Source organism: Trachinotus anak, unplaced genomic scaffold (assembly GCF_046630095.1).
Source record: "Trachinotus anak isolate AG129_WGS33_773 ecotype Australia unplaced genomic scaffold, CSIRO_AGI_Tana_v1 ptg000007l, whole genome shotgun sequence".
NCBI classification, from domain to species: Eukaryota; Metazoa; Chordata; class Actinopteri; order Carangiformes; family Carangidae; genus Trachinotus; species Trachinotus anak.
The window spans coordinates 21,374,329-21,390,277 of NW_027273858.1; the positions used below are offsets into that span (position 1 = coordinate 21,374,329).

Consider the following 15,949-nt stretch of genomic DNA (forward strand, 5'->3'; position numbering starts at 1 on the left):
ACACTTATCAAATACATATTAAATATATATTAAATAAACCCAGAAACAGGGTACACACATGTTTAAAGTCATTTGAAGGCAGCACCTCAGTGGGTGTAGAGTCTTTTGTTGAGTTAATAGTATCATTGTGTTACTGTTTTGAGTGTGACAGCGTCACCTTCACAGTGAAACACCTTGTTAAGGAAGTGAAAAAACGGAAGATGCATGTGGCTCCAGCAACAGGTGAATAGATGTGTTTGTCTGTGTCTGCGTGTGTGTGTGTGTGTGTGTGTGTGTGTGTGTGTGTGTGTGTGTGTGTGTGTGTGTGTGTGTGCAGTATTTTTGAGAACAGAGAGCAAAAGTGTATCAAAAATATTTCCAACACAAAAAACATGAGGCTTTGTGTTAATCTGTTTTTCTGTGTCTGCATGTCTCAAGATGTCTCAAGAAACGTCACAGTCCCTCTGAACTACACCTTTGCTTTTTATTTCCCTCATATAAAGATGATTCGTTGTAAATAATCAACAAATGAAAAGAGGCGGAGGCCGGCCGACGGAAAGTGTAATCGCAGTCCTGCTGCACATTCTGACACCACTGTGGTGCATTTGTCTCACTTCTTCAACTGTTTCAGGAAGTGGGGCAGTGTCACCAAAATCAGGAAACTAAGTGTTGCTATTAATACAGCTGAGCACAAGGCTGTAGCCGATGAGAGCTAATGAAGTCTCAGGAGTTTGAGCTGAACTGAAGAACTAAAAAAGACATATTTCCCCAAACGATGCTCCTTTGTGAGGTGACCTTGGGAACTTTTTGAGGCTTGGCAACCATGGAGGAACCCGTCTCAAGCACTGAAGCAGGTGAATATGAGCCGACTTCACTCAGTTTCAGGTGGAGAGGGTAAAGCCAGAGGACATATTTACACTGACACCGCGCTGTGCTGTCGGCCAGTGACGAGACTGTATAAATGTTAAAGGATATTTTATCCAATCTTTTGAAATATGCTGCGTTTTATTTAATTGAACTTTTTTTTTAATCTGAACTTTCACTTGATAATCTCCTCTGAGTTTATATATATATATATATATATAAAAAGAGGAAGCACACATCATAGCTTTCCTGTACAGTTATATTCATAGGTCACTTATTTTATGATTGTGTGTCATGTCTAAATTTAAGCCAGCCGGGTTCGCGGCTTTTAACAGGCAGATGGCGAGTCTCTGCCCCGCCGTGGGAGTGGGAGCTGTGATGAAGGTGGATATTGGCGCTGGGTTTCTTCCCCAGTTAGCGTGAACAGAGGTGAACTTGCCCTGATTAAACACTGTAATGAGTCAAACCGAATTACTCCGACCAGTGTGCACCCAGCGCAGTGTTTGCACAGCACCGTGTTGACTGCGCTGGAATATCAAACAAATCAGACATTGATTCTCTGACCACAGTCACCTTGACATTCCACAGCCGGACAGCTGGTATGTTGTGGAGCATTTCCACGACAAACACTACCTGCTGCAGCGTGGAAAACCGACGCATAATATCAGCAGTGTCGTGTCATTAGTGTAATGTCTGAGCTGATTACAAGACTGTGACTGATGTTTCACGGCGAGGCTGGGTCAGCGGGCTTTAGGAGGAACTAATTATTCATTATTTTCCAGTTTCATGCCCTGGTAAGCTGGTCATGAGACTGGTTGAATGCATGCACTGTGCATACTAATCACACTGTGATATGTTGGGTCTTTCATCAGGCTCCACATCAAACTCAGCGCATGAGCTGCTGATCCTGCACGCGGCCGAGGCGCAGGAGTGGGCCGCGTACTTGCAGAAGATCTTGAAATCCTCTCGAAAACTGCACAAAAGGTCAATTTTGCTGTACACAGTCGGCCCGGCCGACCAGCTGCATGGATATAACTTTGAACACTTCCACAGTTGCAAGTGCATCGTGCTGCTCCTCACGGCTTCATTCCTGGACATGCTCTCTGACCCTCACCTGCAGGGGGCCCTGCATAGACTCCTGTATCCGCCGCACAGGGCGGTGGTGCTGCTGTGCGGCGTCTCGGAGGACGACGTACCGACGGAGTGTTTTGAAGACTGGCAGAGCTGGAGGAAACTTCACGCTGATGACGAGCCTGCCGTCTACATCTCCACCATTGTGGAGTCCATCGCTGACAGTACGCACCGCTTCATCACACTCGTCTTTGTGCCTTTAAAGACTCACACTTCACACTCGTGTGGTTATAGGTGTATGTCTGAAGCTTTTGTCTGACAGACCGAGATCATTTAATATTCAGAGAAGCTGCTTTGAGGCCCAAATATACAAATATAACCAATTATAGCGTCAGTTCTTCCAAATGACAAAAGCTGTGTCATCTCTTACCTCAGCTCCACTACAGTGGAAGTGAGTGAAATTTCATACTCTATGTGGTGGTAAAGATTTGACAAAAAATGTTTGAAAAAGGACTCAAAAGCATGTTGGCTTTCCAAAGACAACATGCTTGTTAATCAGATCAATCCACTGAACCAACAGTTTTCACTTGGACTGAAGAAATAGTAATGGTAAATATTCTGTGGATTAATAAATGTTTTGAAAAACACAAATGAAATTCCATTCACTGCTATTGTGTAAGGTTGGTTTCAGTTTCAGAGTGAGATACCTCAAAATTAACTCCATAAAACCACATATGTCGTCAGAGTTAAAACAAGAGGGTTGTTGAGCCTTTAGTCTCTGCTGAATAACTAAAACTAAATAAAAGCACCTTCAACCTACGTAGAATATTTAGATACCCATAAAAGTAATAGATTTTTGAGAATCAATCTGTTGCCTTCTACTCATAGGTCGACAAGCAGAGGCTGAAAAGAGCAAATCTGCAACCACACCAGAGTTGCACATCTCAGCAGCCTCTTCAACTGAAAATCCCACCACTGATGAAAGAGAGGAAGTGGCGTCAGAAGAGCAGAGAGAAACTGTCCTGAAGGATGAAGAGGAACCTGTGAGCACAGAGAATTCAGCAAGGGAGGAAATTAGCACTCCCTCGCAGCTCACCTGTCTCACCGTTCAACCACGCAGAGTCCTCTGTGGGGTAAGACTCGAGTTATTATATAATAATAACATCAGAGGCTATTTTAGGGGATGTGTGTAATGAGTTTGATATGGTTTTCAGACAGGAGTGGATTTTGTGATTTATATTTTGGTGTTGTTATTCATTAGTGTTTGTGATATCAGCTATTAATGGTTTTTTTTCTTTCTTTCTTTTGATCACTGTAGTTATTTAGATTTTGATATGTGCACATTATGATAAGTTGATCTTCTTTTGTTAATAAAAGTTTTTTCTTCATGTATTCTGGACTGGCAGCAGATTGTTGGCGCGTAGGCAAAGCTAATCAGGCCAACATCAGCCTCTCAGCGACTTTCAGTTTGTTCCCTGAAGTCGCTACATTCTTAATTTAACAGAGAGACATCAGGCATCTATATATTCAACAGTTACATTGTGTTACTGTTGTTTTTTTGGTATAAGTAAAACATATGAACTGGCAACGTCGAAAAATGAAATTTATGAAGAAAAGAATGTTAATTCTATTTCACCTTTTTGTTTAAGGAACGGGAGACGCTGTTTATCATTTTCAGGCAGAAAATAGATGATCAGCTGGTACCAGAGGTGGAGTTTTCATCTGAAGGTGTAGCTGCAAAAAGGGTCCCAGGCACTGTGGAGAACGAATACACTATAAGTGTTGCTGCACCTGGCAAGTACCTCCAGGAAGTCATGTGACCTTAAGCTGTTACCTGAACTGGTGAATGTGAGATATCTGAAGTTGTTGTATTTTCTTGTTTTCATCTAGATATGCCTGCTGGACTGGTATCACTCACCATGCACACTGACCATTCCTGCGTCAGCTTGACGCCTGTTATGTATTATACCAATATGGGTGAAGTCAGTCGGTGTCTTGAAAATGCTACTGATCCTGTTAACTTCATCTGCCAGGTGAGACATTATTCATATAGTGTGAAGCACTGTTGGCTTTTTTTGCTAGTTTAATAGCTCCTCTACTGATGCCACTTATTTTTTACCTCCAGGCCTTCAACTTGACATCCAATGCAACAGAATCACTGGACAACATGCTAACTGACTCCTTAAAATCCAGAATGCCGGCAACAAGTCTCCAGCTTTTTGGAATCAGACAGATTGAAGAAGAAAATATGGCAGCATGTGAGTACAGTGCTCTGATTTTTGGCTCTGCTAGTTGCCAGTACTTGCTATTTTTTGGGGCATTCCCCACGTGATACCATAAAGTTAGTGAAGGATCTGCTGTTGTTACACATGTATTTCACGAACAGCATCACTGCAGTGCCTGTTTGACTTGTTACAATGAAATCACAGAAAGTGAAAGCATCTTTAAAGAGTCAGCATACGGTCATTCGAATGGTTGTATCTGATCTTTTTGTGCTTTGTACAGATCAACGTAATGAGGAGCTTCCCACACTGCTCCACTTTGCTGCTAAGTACGGCCTGAAGAAGCTGACCACCATTCTCCTTCAATGTCCTGGAGCTTTACAGGCCTACAGCGTAATGAATAAACACGGAGACTACCCCAACACGCTGGCCGAGAGGAGTGGCTTCTCTGATCTTAGACAGTTCATGGATGAATTTGTTGTAAGCTGACTAATGAAAGCCTTTTCTTATTTTTATTTAGTATCCTTTTTTAGTATCGTTTTTGATATTTTCTTCTGTCAGACGGGCTGAGTCCAAATGTGCACCCTCCGGACTTGTGAACTTTTGTCATACAAACTATGACGTCTTCACTGTCATTACGTCAAGTTTGTCAGGGTGCTGGACTGCAAGGGGGAGAAATACAATATGAGACAGGGCTCCTGTGTTTCCATGGAGATTAACGGAAATTTGTGGACCTATATCTCAGAACAAAGTATTTTGATGATATTTGATGATATGTGCCATTCAAATGGCAGAATGTGCAGTAAAATTTCCCCTTTACATGTGGTGCCAGAGACAATATTTGCACCCCTCCTGGGTACATGAGTGCAAGTGTGGGGACATTTGGATTCAGCATCTGTTACTCGTATCTTTTGAGTCAATGTCTGCCTGTTTCCTGTGTTCAAACAAATCTAGGAGACAGCCGACATGCTCAAGTCTCATCTCGAAGACACTGTCAACACAGAGGAGTGTGCAGAGGTGTATGAACTCATGTCAGCTACATCTCAAGATATCATGATGAAGTACTCAGGTTGTTCAGAGGACATATATGAGTCGATGCTGGGGATCGACCCTGAATGTGCAGAGGACCTATGTAAGAATAACATGATTTTATTTATTGGATCTTACAATGATAATCGCAAAACTTGTGGTTAAAACGTCACTGATGATCGCTGTGCTGTTTTTATCAGATGAGGTGATGAATGTAGTAGACGAGAACCCAGAGGAAGCTATGCTTCGAAAGTTTTTCCAAGGTATACATTTGAACAACTGTCAAAGTAATGACCTTCAATAGAAACATTGTGTATGTATAATGTAGTGATAATATGTTATTTACAATGTGTCCTCCAGCAAAACCTCACCAAGATGTAGTCCAGAACAACGAGCCCCCTAAAAGTGAAGAAGAGGAAAAAAACTATCAGAATGACTTAGATCAAATTGAAGAGGAGGAGGATCCATACAACATCTGCCCAGAGGATATCTATGATACTGTGGATCCAAATAGTAGCTTTAACCCGCTAATCCAGAACCGTCCACCAGCCCCCATCCCCAGAACTGAGTTTGAGCCTGAGCCTGAAAAGCCTATGACCTACATCTCTAGAGGTATTGTGCAGTCTGTTTTTATTCTCTTTACACATCATTATTCATAAAACTGCTCTCCAGCCAAAAATAGATAACTTGATATTTTTGACAGTATTTTCAGATAAAAGTACGTCCCAGAGTAAGATGATGGAGATGGGATATCCTGCAGGTAAAAAAAAAAGTTTGAATTATTAAAAATAACACTGAGAATCTTTATTTTTTATGTTTGATTTCTTCCAGTATAGTTAGATCATAAGACTGATACTGTTTTGTTATCATATGCATTTAAAGTTTTTAACACATTGTAAAATTGCTAATAATCTCATCTTTCTCAATGGAGGGAGCCAAATATTTCTGGATTTAGTAAGCTGAACACGTTACTACATTAAAAAACAGAGTAGTAGATTCTCTATTTTGTTTGACATTATCTCTTAATACCTTCATATGGTCAGTCATCAGTGTGCTTGCTTTTTATTTTGATCAGTATCACTCATGAGTGTATGTATAGAAAACAACCTTCAAAGCTCGACCCTATCGCCCGCACGTGAACTATGCTACCTTTGCGCTATTAATACTGCGAGACTCAAGGTTCTCAGTGTCACCAAGATGGTCAAATAAAAAGGTTGTGGCTAAATGTGTCTCAGGGCATTTTTAACCAAGTCTCTGAGACCAAAGCATGTCGAACATTTTGCCTTATCAAAGCAGGAGAAGCGCAGTTGTAGATAAGACCAACAATGGTGCCATTCAATTTAGTGTTTCAGCCATGACAGTGAGAGAGCATGCCCAGTACCAGAGCCCTGGAACTGGCTCACCTAAATGGAATGCAGCCATTGTGAACATTGTCCTTTTTCTGCCTTGGCAAGTCAAGATTTCTGCTGTGAAAGGCGTCCATAAAAAATAGGGTGGGTGGACGTTATGAGGCTCTGATGTCCTCCTCTCACTTGTGCAAATGCTCCGCAGTGAATCAACTGATCCTGCAGGCTAACCGAAAAATGAAATGAATTAAATTACAGTCCATTTGATACAACCCAGCTCAGTGGGAAGCAACAAGAAGGAGAAAACAGAGATAAATCAAATTTGGACTTTTTGGAATTTTTAAAAGAACAATCAATCAGTGGGGTGTGGGGAAACTCTTGGTACTGTAGAGTCTGTTGGCTCAGAGAGAGTTCAGGAGGAAGAGGAAGGGCCTTTTGTTGGTAGATCAGCTTCCACTTATTGGTGGGGAACAAATAATTGGTCTAGGCTTCCTGAAATAACGCCCGGTGATTGAGGTAAAAGCACTGCACAGCACCATCAGCCGAACTGGGCCAACTGCAATGTACAATAGAACTGGGACAAGTGTCCTCACCCAGGATCAACAGCAAAATGATAAAATAGTGGAGGAACTGAAAAACTGGACCCAATCCCAGCTGACACTGGGCAAGAGGCACAGCACACCTGGACACGTCGCCAGTCTATAACAGCACTGACACATAGAGACAAACAATCATTTACAAGGAGCTATTTGGTCTTTGGACTGTGGGAGGGGAGGACGTGCAAACTCTACCCAGCAGAATCTTCTTGCTGTGAGGCGGCAGTGCAAACCACTGCGCCACCATGCCGCCCCCAGAAGAATAAACTTAGCACAATGAAGGGGAATAACCAAAATATGTAACTGTCAATCAGGCAGGCACCCATATGCTACAACCAAATAAAGTTGGATAGACAAAACTTTTTTTATTTTATTTTTAAAATCTGATAGGTGGATTAGCAGCCAGATTAACAATCCAATCAACAGATATACAGGAATACACAAGACATAAGACAATACATAAGAACAGTACAGTAATAATCAAAGCAAAACAAACATAAAAAAAGTTCTATCTTCTGCAGAATATTTTATCTTTGAAATAAAGATTTAGGACATTTCCATTTTTAAATCATGGGAACTTCTTGTATAAAATAGCATTTATGCATCTTCCTGTTCTTTTGCTTCTTCTGATATTTTACTTTAATTTTGTTTTTATTCTTGCCTTGAGACCATTCTGCTCATCTGCATAGTAGTGATGTTTTCTGTTTATCAGTGTTTTTTTTAATGTACTACTGAAAGTTTGACTCAACCAATGAGCGTAGTTATCATTGGCCACCACGTCAGCTTTCTCCATTACACTGTTTTAAAACTACTGATTTATCAAGAAAAATTTTTTTATGTTTTCCCTGGGCATGAAATAAATTTCACTAAGTTTAACAAGTTTTCCACCCATCCAGCTCGGCCTGCAACGGAGGCTCCGACACCCGTTCATGACCCCTATGCTGGGATGAAGACCCCTGGACAGAGGCAGCTCATATCTCTGCAGGAGAGAGTGAAAGTGGGGGAAATCACTGTGGATGAGGCCGTCCAAGAGTTCAAGGCTTGGCAGTTTGACCATGAGCGGAGGGCGAATTCTATTCGCTATCAGCAGGTAGATAAATAATACAAACTTTATGGCCTGTCGGGTGTGGATTCACGGTGCACAAATAGATCTAATGTGTTTCATGTGTGCTGTTTCTTTTCTTTTGTCAAGGAAAATCTGAAGAAATTACGAGACAGCATCACCAGGCGTCACAAAGAGAGAGAGAAGACAGGAAAGGAGCTCGGTAGAATAATTTGACTATTTATCGTTTGAATATTTATTGTATTCATTTGGACGACATGTATCTCCATGATGGACTGACTATGAGCATGTCTTACTGTTGTAAAACTAATTTGTTTACGAGCAGAGCACAGTGAAAAATCACATCCTGTTGTTTTCAAAAATTCTCTTATTTGATGTGGTCTGACCCCTCTTAGATTATGAGATAAGTGCTCCGCTGCAGAGGAACTTATATTGGGGCTCCAGTGTGACATTAGAGTGTGCTGTGTATGAGCCAGCACCCAGAATGGTGGCTCCGCCCCCTCCTGTGGCTCAGGTTATCCAGAGAGGCAGCTGGAAGACAGGTAGCACGTCCAGCACATCAAGTAAGTCAAAGCTTTTTCTTCTTCATGATGTCTTTTCCCCAACACTGTGGCTCAGCTGCTAGAACTGTGACCTCTCGGTTCTTGGTCTTTCCTATTAAATACATGTCACAGACAATGTGGGCTATACCAGTTCTGATCATCAGTCAATCCTTTCTATATTTCACGTTCAGTTTGAGGCTGGAAGAGACTGAGAAAGATGCAGGAGAAAAGGTTCATATTCACATGTTACTGTTGGCACTTGGAGACAGTGGTGATATTGGAAGTGCCAGCATTTGCAGATGTGGAAGCTTGGTGCAAATTCAACTTCCAACTGGGTGCTACCTGAATAACTTTGTCCATTTGTTGTCATGGCTGATGGTGTTTCCCTGTAGACACTGCTGCAGTGGGTGGTAGAAAACACTGGAAGTTAAATCCAGTGGAATAATCCAAAACTAGATTAAGTAACGGACTTGACTCAAGGGTGTTTCTTTTTTCATACACCAACCAGAGGCATGCTTGTCAGTAATGCATTTCCTCTGACAAAACATTACGTGTTATTCCTGTGCCTTCTAAGTCTCTCTGGCTGCCAGGACCTCAAGTATTTGCCTCCCTTTTCCTACAGGCAGTGGTAATAGTCATGGTAATGGTGGCCAAATCATTACCTGTAAGAAATAATAACCTTTTCTCATAACTTTGTTCCACAATCCAACAACTCTGAACAGGCCAAAGCCTTTTTTATTCTGTTTTATTACTGTATGATGGATGAAGCATCAGGTAGATGGAGGCAAATGAAGGTTTACTGAAGGCCAAGGACATTGTCATTCCTTCTTCTGAATTTCTTGAAGTCCATCATTCCCACCAAACCGACTTGATAATGATTTCTCACAGTGCTGATTTATGTACTGTCGGTGATCTGTACCTGAGTGAGTGGGGCTTTTGCTCAAGGATTTCCTAGAAATAATGTTCCTGTTAATCACAAGCTACACCCATGTGTTTCGAAAAAAAGGCTTCACCCTCTGATCTTGACGGATGTCTTGACTTTGCAAAAAAATCCTGTTATGATGGTGCCCACTTCTATGATGTATGTCAGTCTGTTAACTCTCCCTCTATGAATCTAAATTACATCAAATGGGAGAAAGAACAGGGAAAACAAATCTCTTAGGAGCTTTTGGTATTTGGTTTTGGGGAGATTCATACTTGTTCTGTTTATTCTAGACATTGTCTCAAATTAAAGTCATGCACACACACAATTATTCAAAGACAAAAATTGCACAAGAGATTTCCTGAGAGCTCTTCAGTAAGAAAAACAGCTTTGGTTCTTTGCCCTAAGAAAACTGACCTGAAATATTAAAATGTGTCTGAAATACTTCCTCTCTTACAGGCAAAAAAAAAACCCAACTTATATGTACCAGAAGAAACAGGAATTTCCCACAGTCAAATTACAGTTTGATGACCTGGGACTCCAGATCTTATCAGAGATGTAGACACTTAATTAACCCTTCATAGTCATAGTTTGTTTAAGTTATAGTGTTTGTTCTTTCAAGGTTTTCTCATGTTTATGTTGTTTTAAAGTGAGCTGGCTCATAATACAAGGAGCATTGAGCTGTTCTTACCAATTTTAGGTTATTTGCATTTGACAGGGAACTGTCACTTTGAGTCCTACCTCCTCCTCTACTTTCCATATTTTTTAATATTTTTTCAGAAAAGCTATCATAAGTGAGTGTACAATTATCACAAAGGACAAACAGTGCTTTCAGATGCTGTTGTTAGGTTTGAAGAATGCTGACAGCCTCATGAGGCTCATATTTAATCGTGTCTGTTCTTTACAGGCTTCTCCTTTGTGTTTAATCTCACTCTCACCGCTCCTGCAGACGTGTTGTACAGCTGCAACATCGACTCAAACACAATATTTTTGTCCGCATTTGGCGAAGTGGTTTAATGGCATAATTCACCACAAGCACTAACCTCATAGAGTCTTGACATCACATGTTCTCTTGCCACATTAACCTGTTTTCTCCTTACATCAGGCACTGAAAGCAACAGACTCAGTACTCACAGCGCCTTTAGCTACAGCAGCGGGACAGAACCTGACTTTGAGGTGAGTCCGAACTAACAACAGAAGCAGCTGCATCCTCAGTGCATTTAAAAACAAGTCTTCATGCAGACTTACCTCCTTCTACATCAGAAACTGCTACACTGCCCAGAGTCTATAAGCCAAACTGAACCTTGACTTTCCTTCTAACCTTGTATTCTGCCCTTGTGACATGTATGACGCAACTGCACGCGCAGCAGAGAGGTAGTCAGAGACTCTAGGTTCAGTTTTATTCTATATTCACTGGGTACTTCAGTTTTTCAGCGCCTGAAATATTCACAGCTACAGATCTACCTGTGTTTTAAAATTACAGTGACAAAAGACTCAAATTATGTTTTTCTGGTTTGTGCAATCTTTGAATCTTGGCTCACATTGCTCAATGTTTTCTCAGAAATCGCTTGTCTTAGTGTAATCAGACTGTGTTTTCTTCCTCAGACCTCAATTTTAACACTTTAACTGAAACACCCACTCATATCACACAGGTCTTACTGTGGGTCTGAAGAAGCCTGTAACCAGCTATTTACCTTATTGATTAATCTGACAGTTACATCTTTGATTAACCGATCAATCATTTGGTCGATACAATGTCAGATATACAAAAAATGTCATTACATTTCCCTAAAACCCAGAGTGATATCCTCAGATTGCTTGTTTTGTCGTTTCAGAAGTCTAATTTCAGGTTACTTCACACAAATTCAAGAAATGTAGCAAGCCTCTCAACTGAGGATCAGGAACTGAATTTTGTTGGATTTGTCAAAATCTTTATTTTAGGTGTGGTCACAGTATACGTTTGATTTTTTTTTTCTAAAGGACACAATAGAAAATCTCCCTCCTCCACCACGACCCCCACGACCGTCTGATGCTGCACCCGACGTTCCTCCACCCAGGGTTCCTCCACGAATCCCAGAAAGGTCAGTCTGAAGCCACTGATTCAGTTTACTGATGCTACAGTGCAGAACAACACAGTATTTAGCAATTTGATACAGACAATTGTATTACACAAAGAGGAGTGTCTGTTGTTTAGCCTACCCTCAATGATTTGTATGAGGTAGACAATATATTAGAAACACCTGTCAACATGCAATGCAGTGCAACAGCACCACATACGGCAGCCTCCAAAATGATCCTACAGTTGAATGAGCACCTCCCTGACACAATATCAAGAAACACTGACCATTATAAGCTTCCTGCAGGGCGGAGTTATTGCATGACTGTATTAGACTGCATTCATTTTAGCAAGCAGCACCAAATAAAGTTACAACTGTTTATATTTTAATGGCATGTGGCATGACTGATTTGACTGATGACCTCTGCAATTATAACAGAGGTGTATTATATTATAAGGTTATCATTGCATGACAGATGCAGAGAGATAAAGAATATGCAAGCAGTGATGAGAGAGACAATAGGTGGAGAAAGAGGAAACATTCACCCACCAGTGATTCACAGCTGTGCTTCAGGGAGGAAGCCAAAGTCAGAAAGTGATGAAGGCGTCGATGTTCATGTCTTGTAAAGATATAAATATCTCCCATGCACAGAAGTGAAGGAACACGCTGAGAACATTTTAAAACAAAAGCAAAAGTTCAAGTGACTCTCAAACTATTTTGATAGTTAGCTTTGGCTTTGATGAATTCCTGTAACAACAGTCTGATCATTTTAAATGCTACAGGGTCTGTGTGTGCACAGTATACACTCTGGTGCAGCTTTAGCTTGTTTAGCCATTGCACATATTATATATTATATTGTAATGTGCTGTATGTACCTATCTGTGTTCCCATTTCGATGTTGTTTTTTCTGAACAGTATGTTTCTTGTTCTTTTTGAACCCATCATAACTACAACCTAATTCCATCTCTGAGTAAAACACGTTTAGGTGCTATGTAGATATAACAGTAACAGGGAAAACAGAGCTTCTGAAATCAGTAAAGTTCTGTAGTGATATTATCCTATATTTGCCTTTTATATGTCTGTCAAAGCACTTTGTAAATCCTATTTTTAAAGGTGCTATGCAAGGTGATTATTATTATCACTATCAGGAAATTTTGTCTGTAGGAAGTAACAATTTCACTTGTCATTTCTTAGAAATATGTAAGCATCTAAATAATGAAAAAAGTGAACAAGCCACAACGTTGTATGAAAGTTTGATGTGCTACAAACAGTGTGGCAAAATCTGCCTGTGTGGGTTTCATTCTTGCTAAGTTAACCGTGTCACTGTGAAACCTCACTGAGGCGTGTGTGTGTCCTGCAAGTGTCGGGTGAGACACTGTGAATGTCTGACTTCATACAGAAATATATCATTTCTGTGAAAACAGCATTTTACATTTACATTTTCAGTTACTTCAAAACAAAACCGGCGGCACAGTTTGGTAACGTGGACAGAAGAACTTGCTGTAAGCAGCCACCTAGCTTGAGCAACAGAGCTACGGCACATCAAGTGAAGGCCACTGTAGCTGATAACCATGTTCGGCCTGAGCTAACACAATAACTGAATTTACAGATTTTACCCTACAGCAGCTGAAAAAAATCCATTTTGATAAACTGACATTGTGTAAATTGAGTTTATTTCTCCTTATATCTAAATGAGGCAGTAGCTACATTAAATAATGGTGTAGAAATAAACCTAACTCTAATGCTAAAGCTAACTTAACAGAGTAGCAGTTACCACCATCTGAGCTTTTGACTCAGGTGCAAATTATATGATTTGTTGTGGTTAAGCTACCTTAATCACACATTTAAAAGTATAAAAGAAGAACAATCTAAATATAAAAGTACTCATTTTAAAACTACCACAATTATATAAATATATTGGTTTAACCACCCTGTTGTAACTCTGTTATAAACAAATGATATAGTATATTGTTTGAAACACTAGTTTCAGAGTCTGGGTGTAGATGTCACTATGCTGCAGCCTTTTAATTGATGTATGTCTCACTTTACCCGGTCTTTACTGTATATATAACTGCATCAGTGGCTGACCTCACTGTCTGTTTCTTGCAGGGTGCCCGAGAAGATGCTTAATGAGCGCTACATATCCTGCCCTACTCGAGCACTTCCTCAAAGACCTTCTCACAGACAAACAACCCCGGCACCTCCCATACCTCGGCGACTGCGGTGATCCACACGTCTACTTTTGCTGGGTTTAGTATCTAAAGCTATGGGTTATTTTTATTTAACAGGGAAGGATGTGTTGGAAAGACAGTGTGTTCCTCTGTAAACAACCATCAGGATTTAACAAGATGAAGACACACAGAGAGACAGTTGCTTTGTTGTTTTTGCTTTTATTAATGTGTATGTTTATGTATTCAGTCCCTATAATATTTCATTTTGTGTGCATGTGGGTGGATTTGTGTCTTTGTTTGTCTTTGTGTATGTGTGTCTATGTGTGTGGGTGAGAGGGTGATATTTAGTCTGATTGGTTTATATGTCATTGTATGTTTTTTAATGTAAAAACTGTAACTGTAATGACTGTAGGACATTTTTTAATAAATTCTGTGATTATAATAATAAAAGGTATGATAGCTTGTGTTTAGGTGTTATATTTAATCATGGTTTGTTGTGGGTGTCCTGTAAAATTAACTCTACCAACTGTGCCAGTACTATTAATGATGATGCTAATATGTATATATATATATATATATATATATATATATATATATATATATATATATATATATATATATATATATATATATATATATATATATATATATATATATCAAACTTGTGGGAAGCCACCCCAACTCCCAACCCCAACTCTTCCCTATATATAACCTATATTCCTGTTTTATTACAATTAAGTATGGTTTTACTTAATTGTTTTTTTGTAATATTCCACTAATTTTTACTCAAATGTTGTCACCTTCATACTTCTGGCTGTGATATGTGCATAGCATCTTTCTTAATCTTGAAGGATTGCCATTGGTCATGCATTGATGATATAATAACCTTTTTGGGGGGGGTCTGTTTTTTTGTACATCAGACTTAATGTAACTTCTTGATTTCATGATGAATATTATATAAAATAATGATAATAATATAATCCTTTTATATGCTTGAATACGTGCTTATTCTTAATTGGCTCCTTTACAACCAGTGTTGATTTATTTCTTGTGCAATAAGAGGTCTGGCCACTTGATGGTGCTCCATGTTCTCCTTTAAAGGTAGGTTCCCACATTTTAACATGTACTTTGTATGAAAACTCCTTCCAATTTGACTTTATCTCATCAAATATTTAATTAAATTACAAATTAGTGAATTGTAATTAGTTTAAATGAACTTTGTCTGCTCTGAAGTTCTCTGATGAGAGACATGTACAAAGTCTGAGAGAGTGTAGCTAGGTGGGACTTTGGTCAAAACTTTCAAAGTAAAACCTTTAGGATACTAATAAACGCTACATCAAGGTACAAAAGCATATATTTCTGAAGATATCTGTTGTAAGATAATTACAATTAATTCATTAACAATGATTCAGTGTATAGATTTGTGTCTTAAAATGCTTTTCAGACTTAACTGCATGAAACACCTGATAAAGACAAGGTGTTCAAAAGACCTTTGCAGAGAAACAAAATGTTATAATTATTTTATCTGTATTCTTGTTTAGCCTTTATCGCAGTGTGGTCAGGCTCATATGCAATGTGGCACATGTGGAATCCTACAATGTTACTTTTGTAATGGTCATTATTTAATTTAGTACATTAGAAATTTTAGTGGATCTGTTTAGATGTGCACTGGCAAATGTCACGTTTTTAATAACCACCACAGACAGAAATCATAGCTGTCACTTAGAAGAAGATTATTTAACTGCGAAACTCCAGTACAAGTTAGTGATGAGCTCAATTATTTTAAAGCTGCATTTCTCAAATGACAGGGTAATGTGTAGGTGTCATCCATGATAACTCCTCACAAGCTTATGGAGCATTTTAGTATCTTTCAGCTCATTGTTTTGGTACATTCTTACACCTGTCAGCTGTTTCCCACTGCAGTACTTTATTTTAGCTAAAACACTGAAACACAAAACACACTGTGGGTTATGTTACTTCCCCTGCATCAAACAATAGTGGCGCATTTAGGTGCTTAAGAGCCAGGGTGTTTTTTTCCTCAGCAGCTAGGCTTTTATTGTGAAGGGTCGGCGGCCCGGCCCCCGGTG

At 39.7% G+C, this 15,949-nt stretch overlaps 1 protein-coding gene across 2 annotated transcripts; it reads left to right on the top strand.

Annotated features, from left to right (window-relative positions):
* Positions 1–546: 546 nt before the first annotated feature.
* pik3ap1 (phosphoinositide-3-kinase adaptor protein 1) lies at positions 547–14,328 on the top strand. Of its 2 annotated transcripts, XM_071481370.1 has the most exons (18): positions 557–833; positions 1,716–1,827; positions 1,897–2,138; positions 2,803–3,047; positions 3,564–3,708; positions 3,805–3,947; positions 4,040–4,172; positions 4,420–4,616; positions 5,091–5,268; positions 5,366–5,428; positions 5,526–5,777; positions 5,869–5,925; positions 8,004–8,197; positions 8,300–8,372; positions 8,566–8,733; positions 10,740–10,810; positions 11,615–11,715; positions 13,801–14,328. In XM_071481370.1, exons 1-18 carry the CDS (start codon positions 803–805, stop codon positions 13,916–13,918), a joined length of 2,523 nt encoding a protein of 840 aa, XP_071337471.1. In that variant the 5' UTR covers positions 557–802; the 3' UTR covers positions 13,919–14,328. The 2 variants fall into 2 exon arrangements, with proteins under 2 accessions (XP_071337470.1, XP_071337471.1); XM_071481369.1 differs by having other exon boundaries at positions 547–833; positions 1,716–2,138.
* The last annotated feature ends 1,621 nt before the right edge of the window (positions 14,329–15,949 follow it).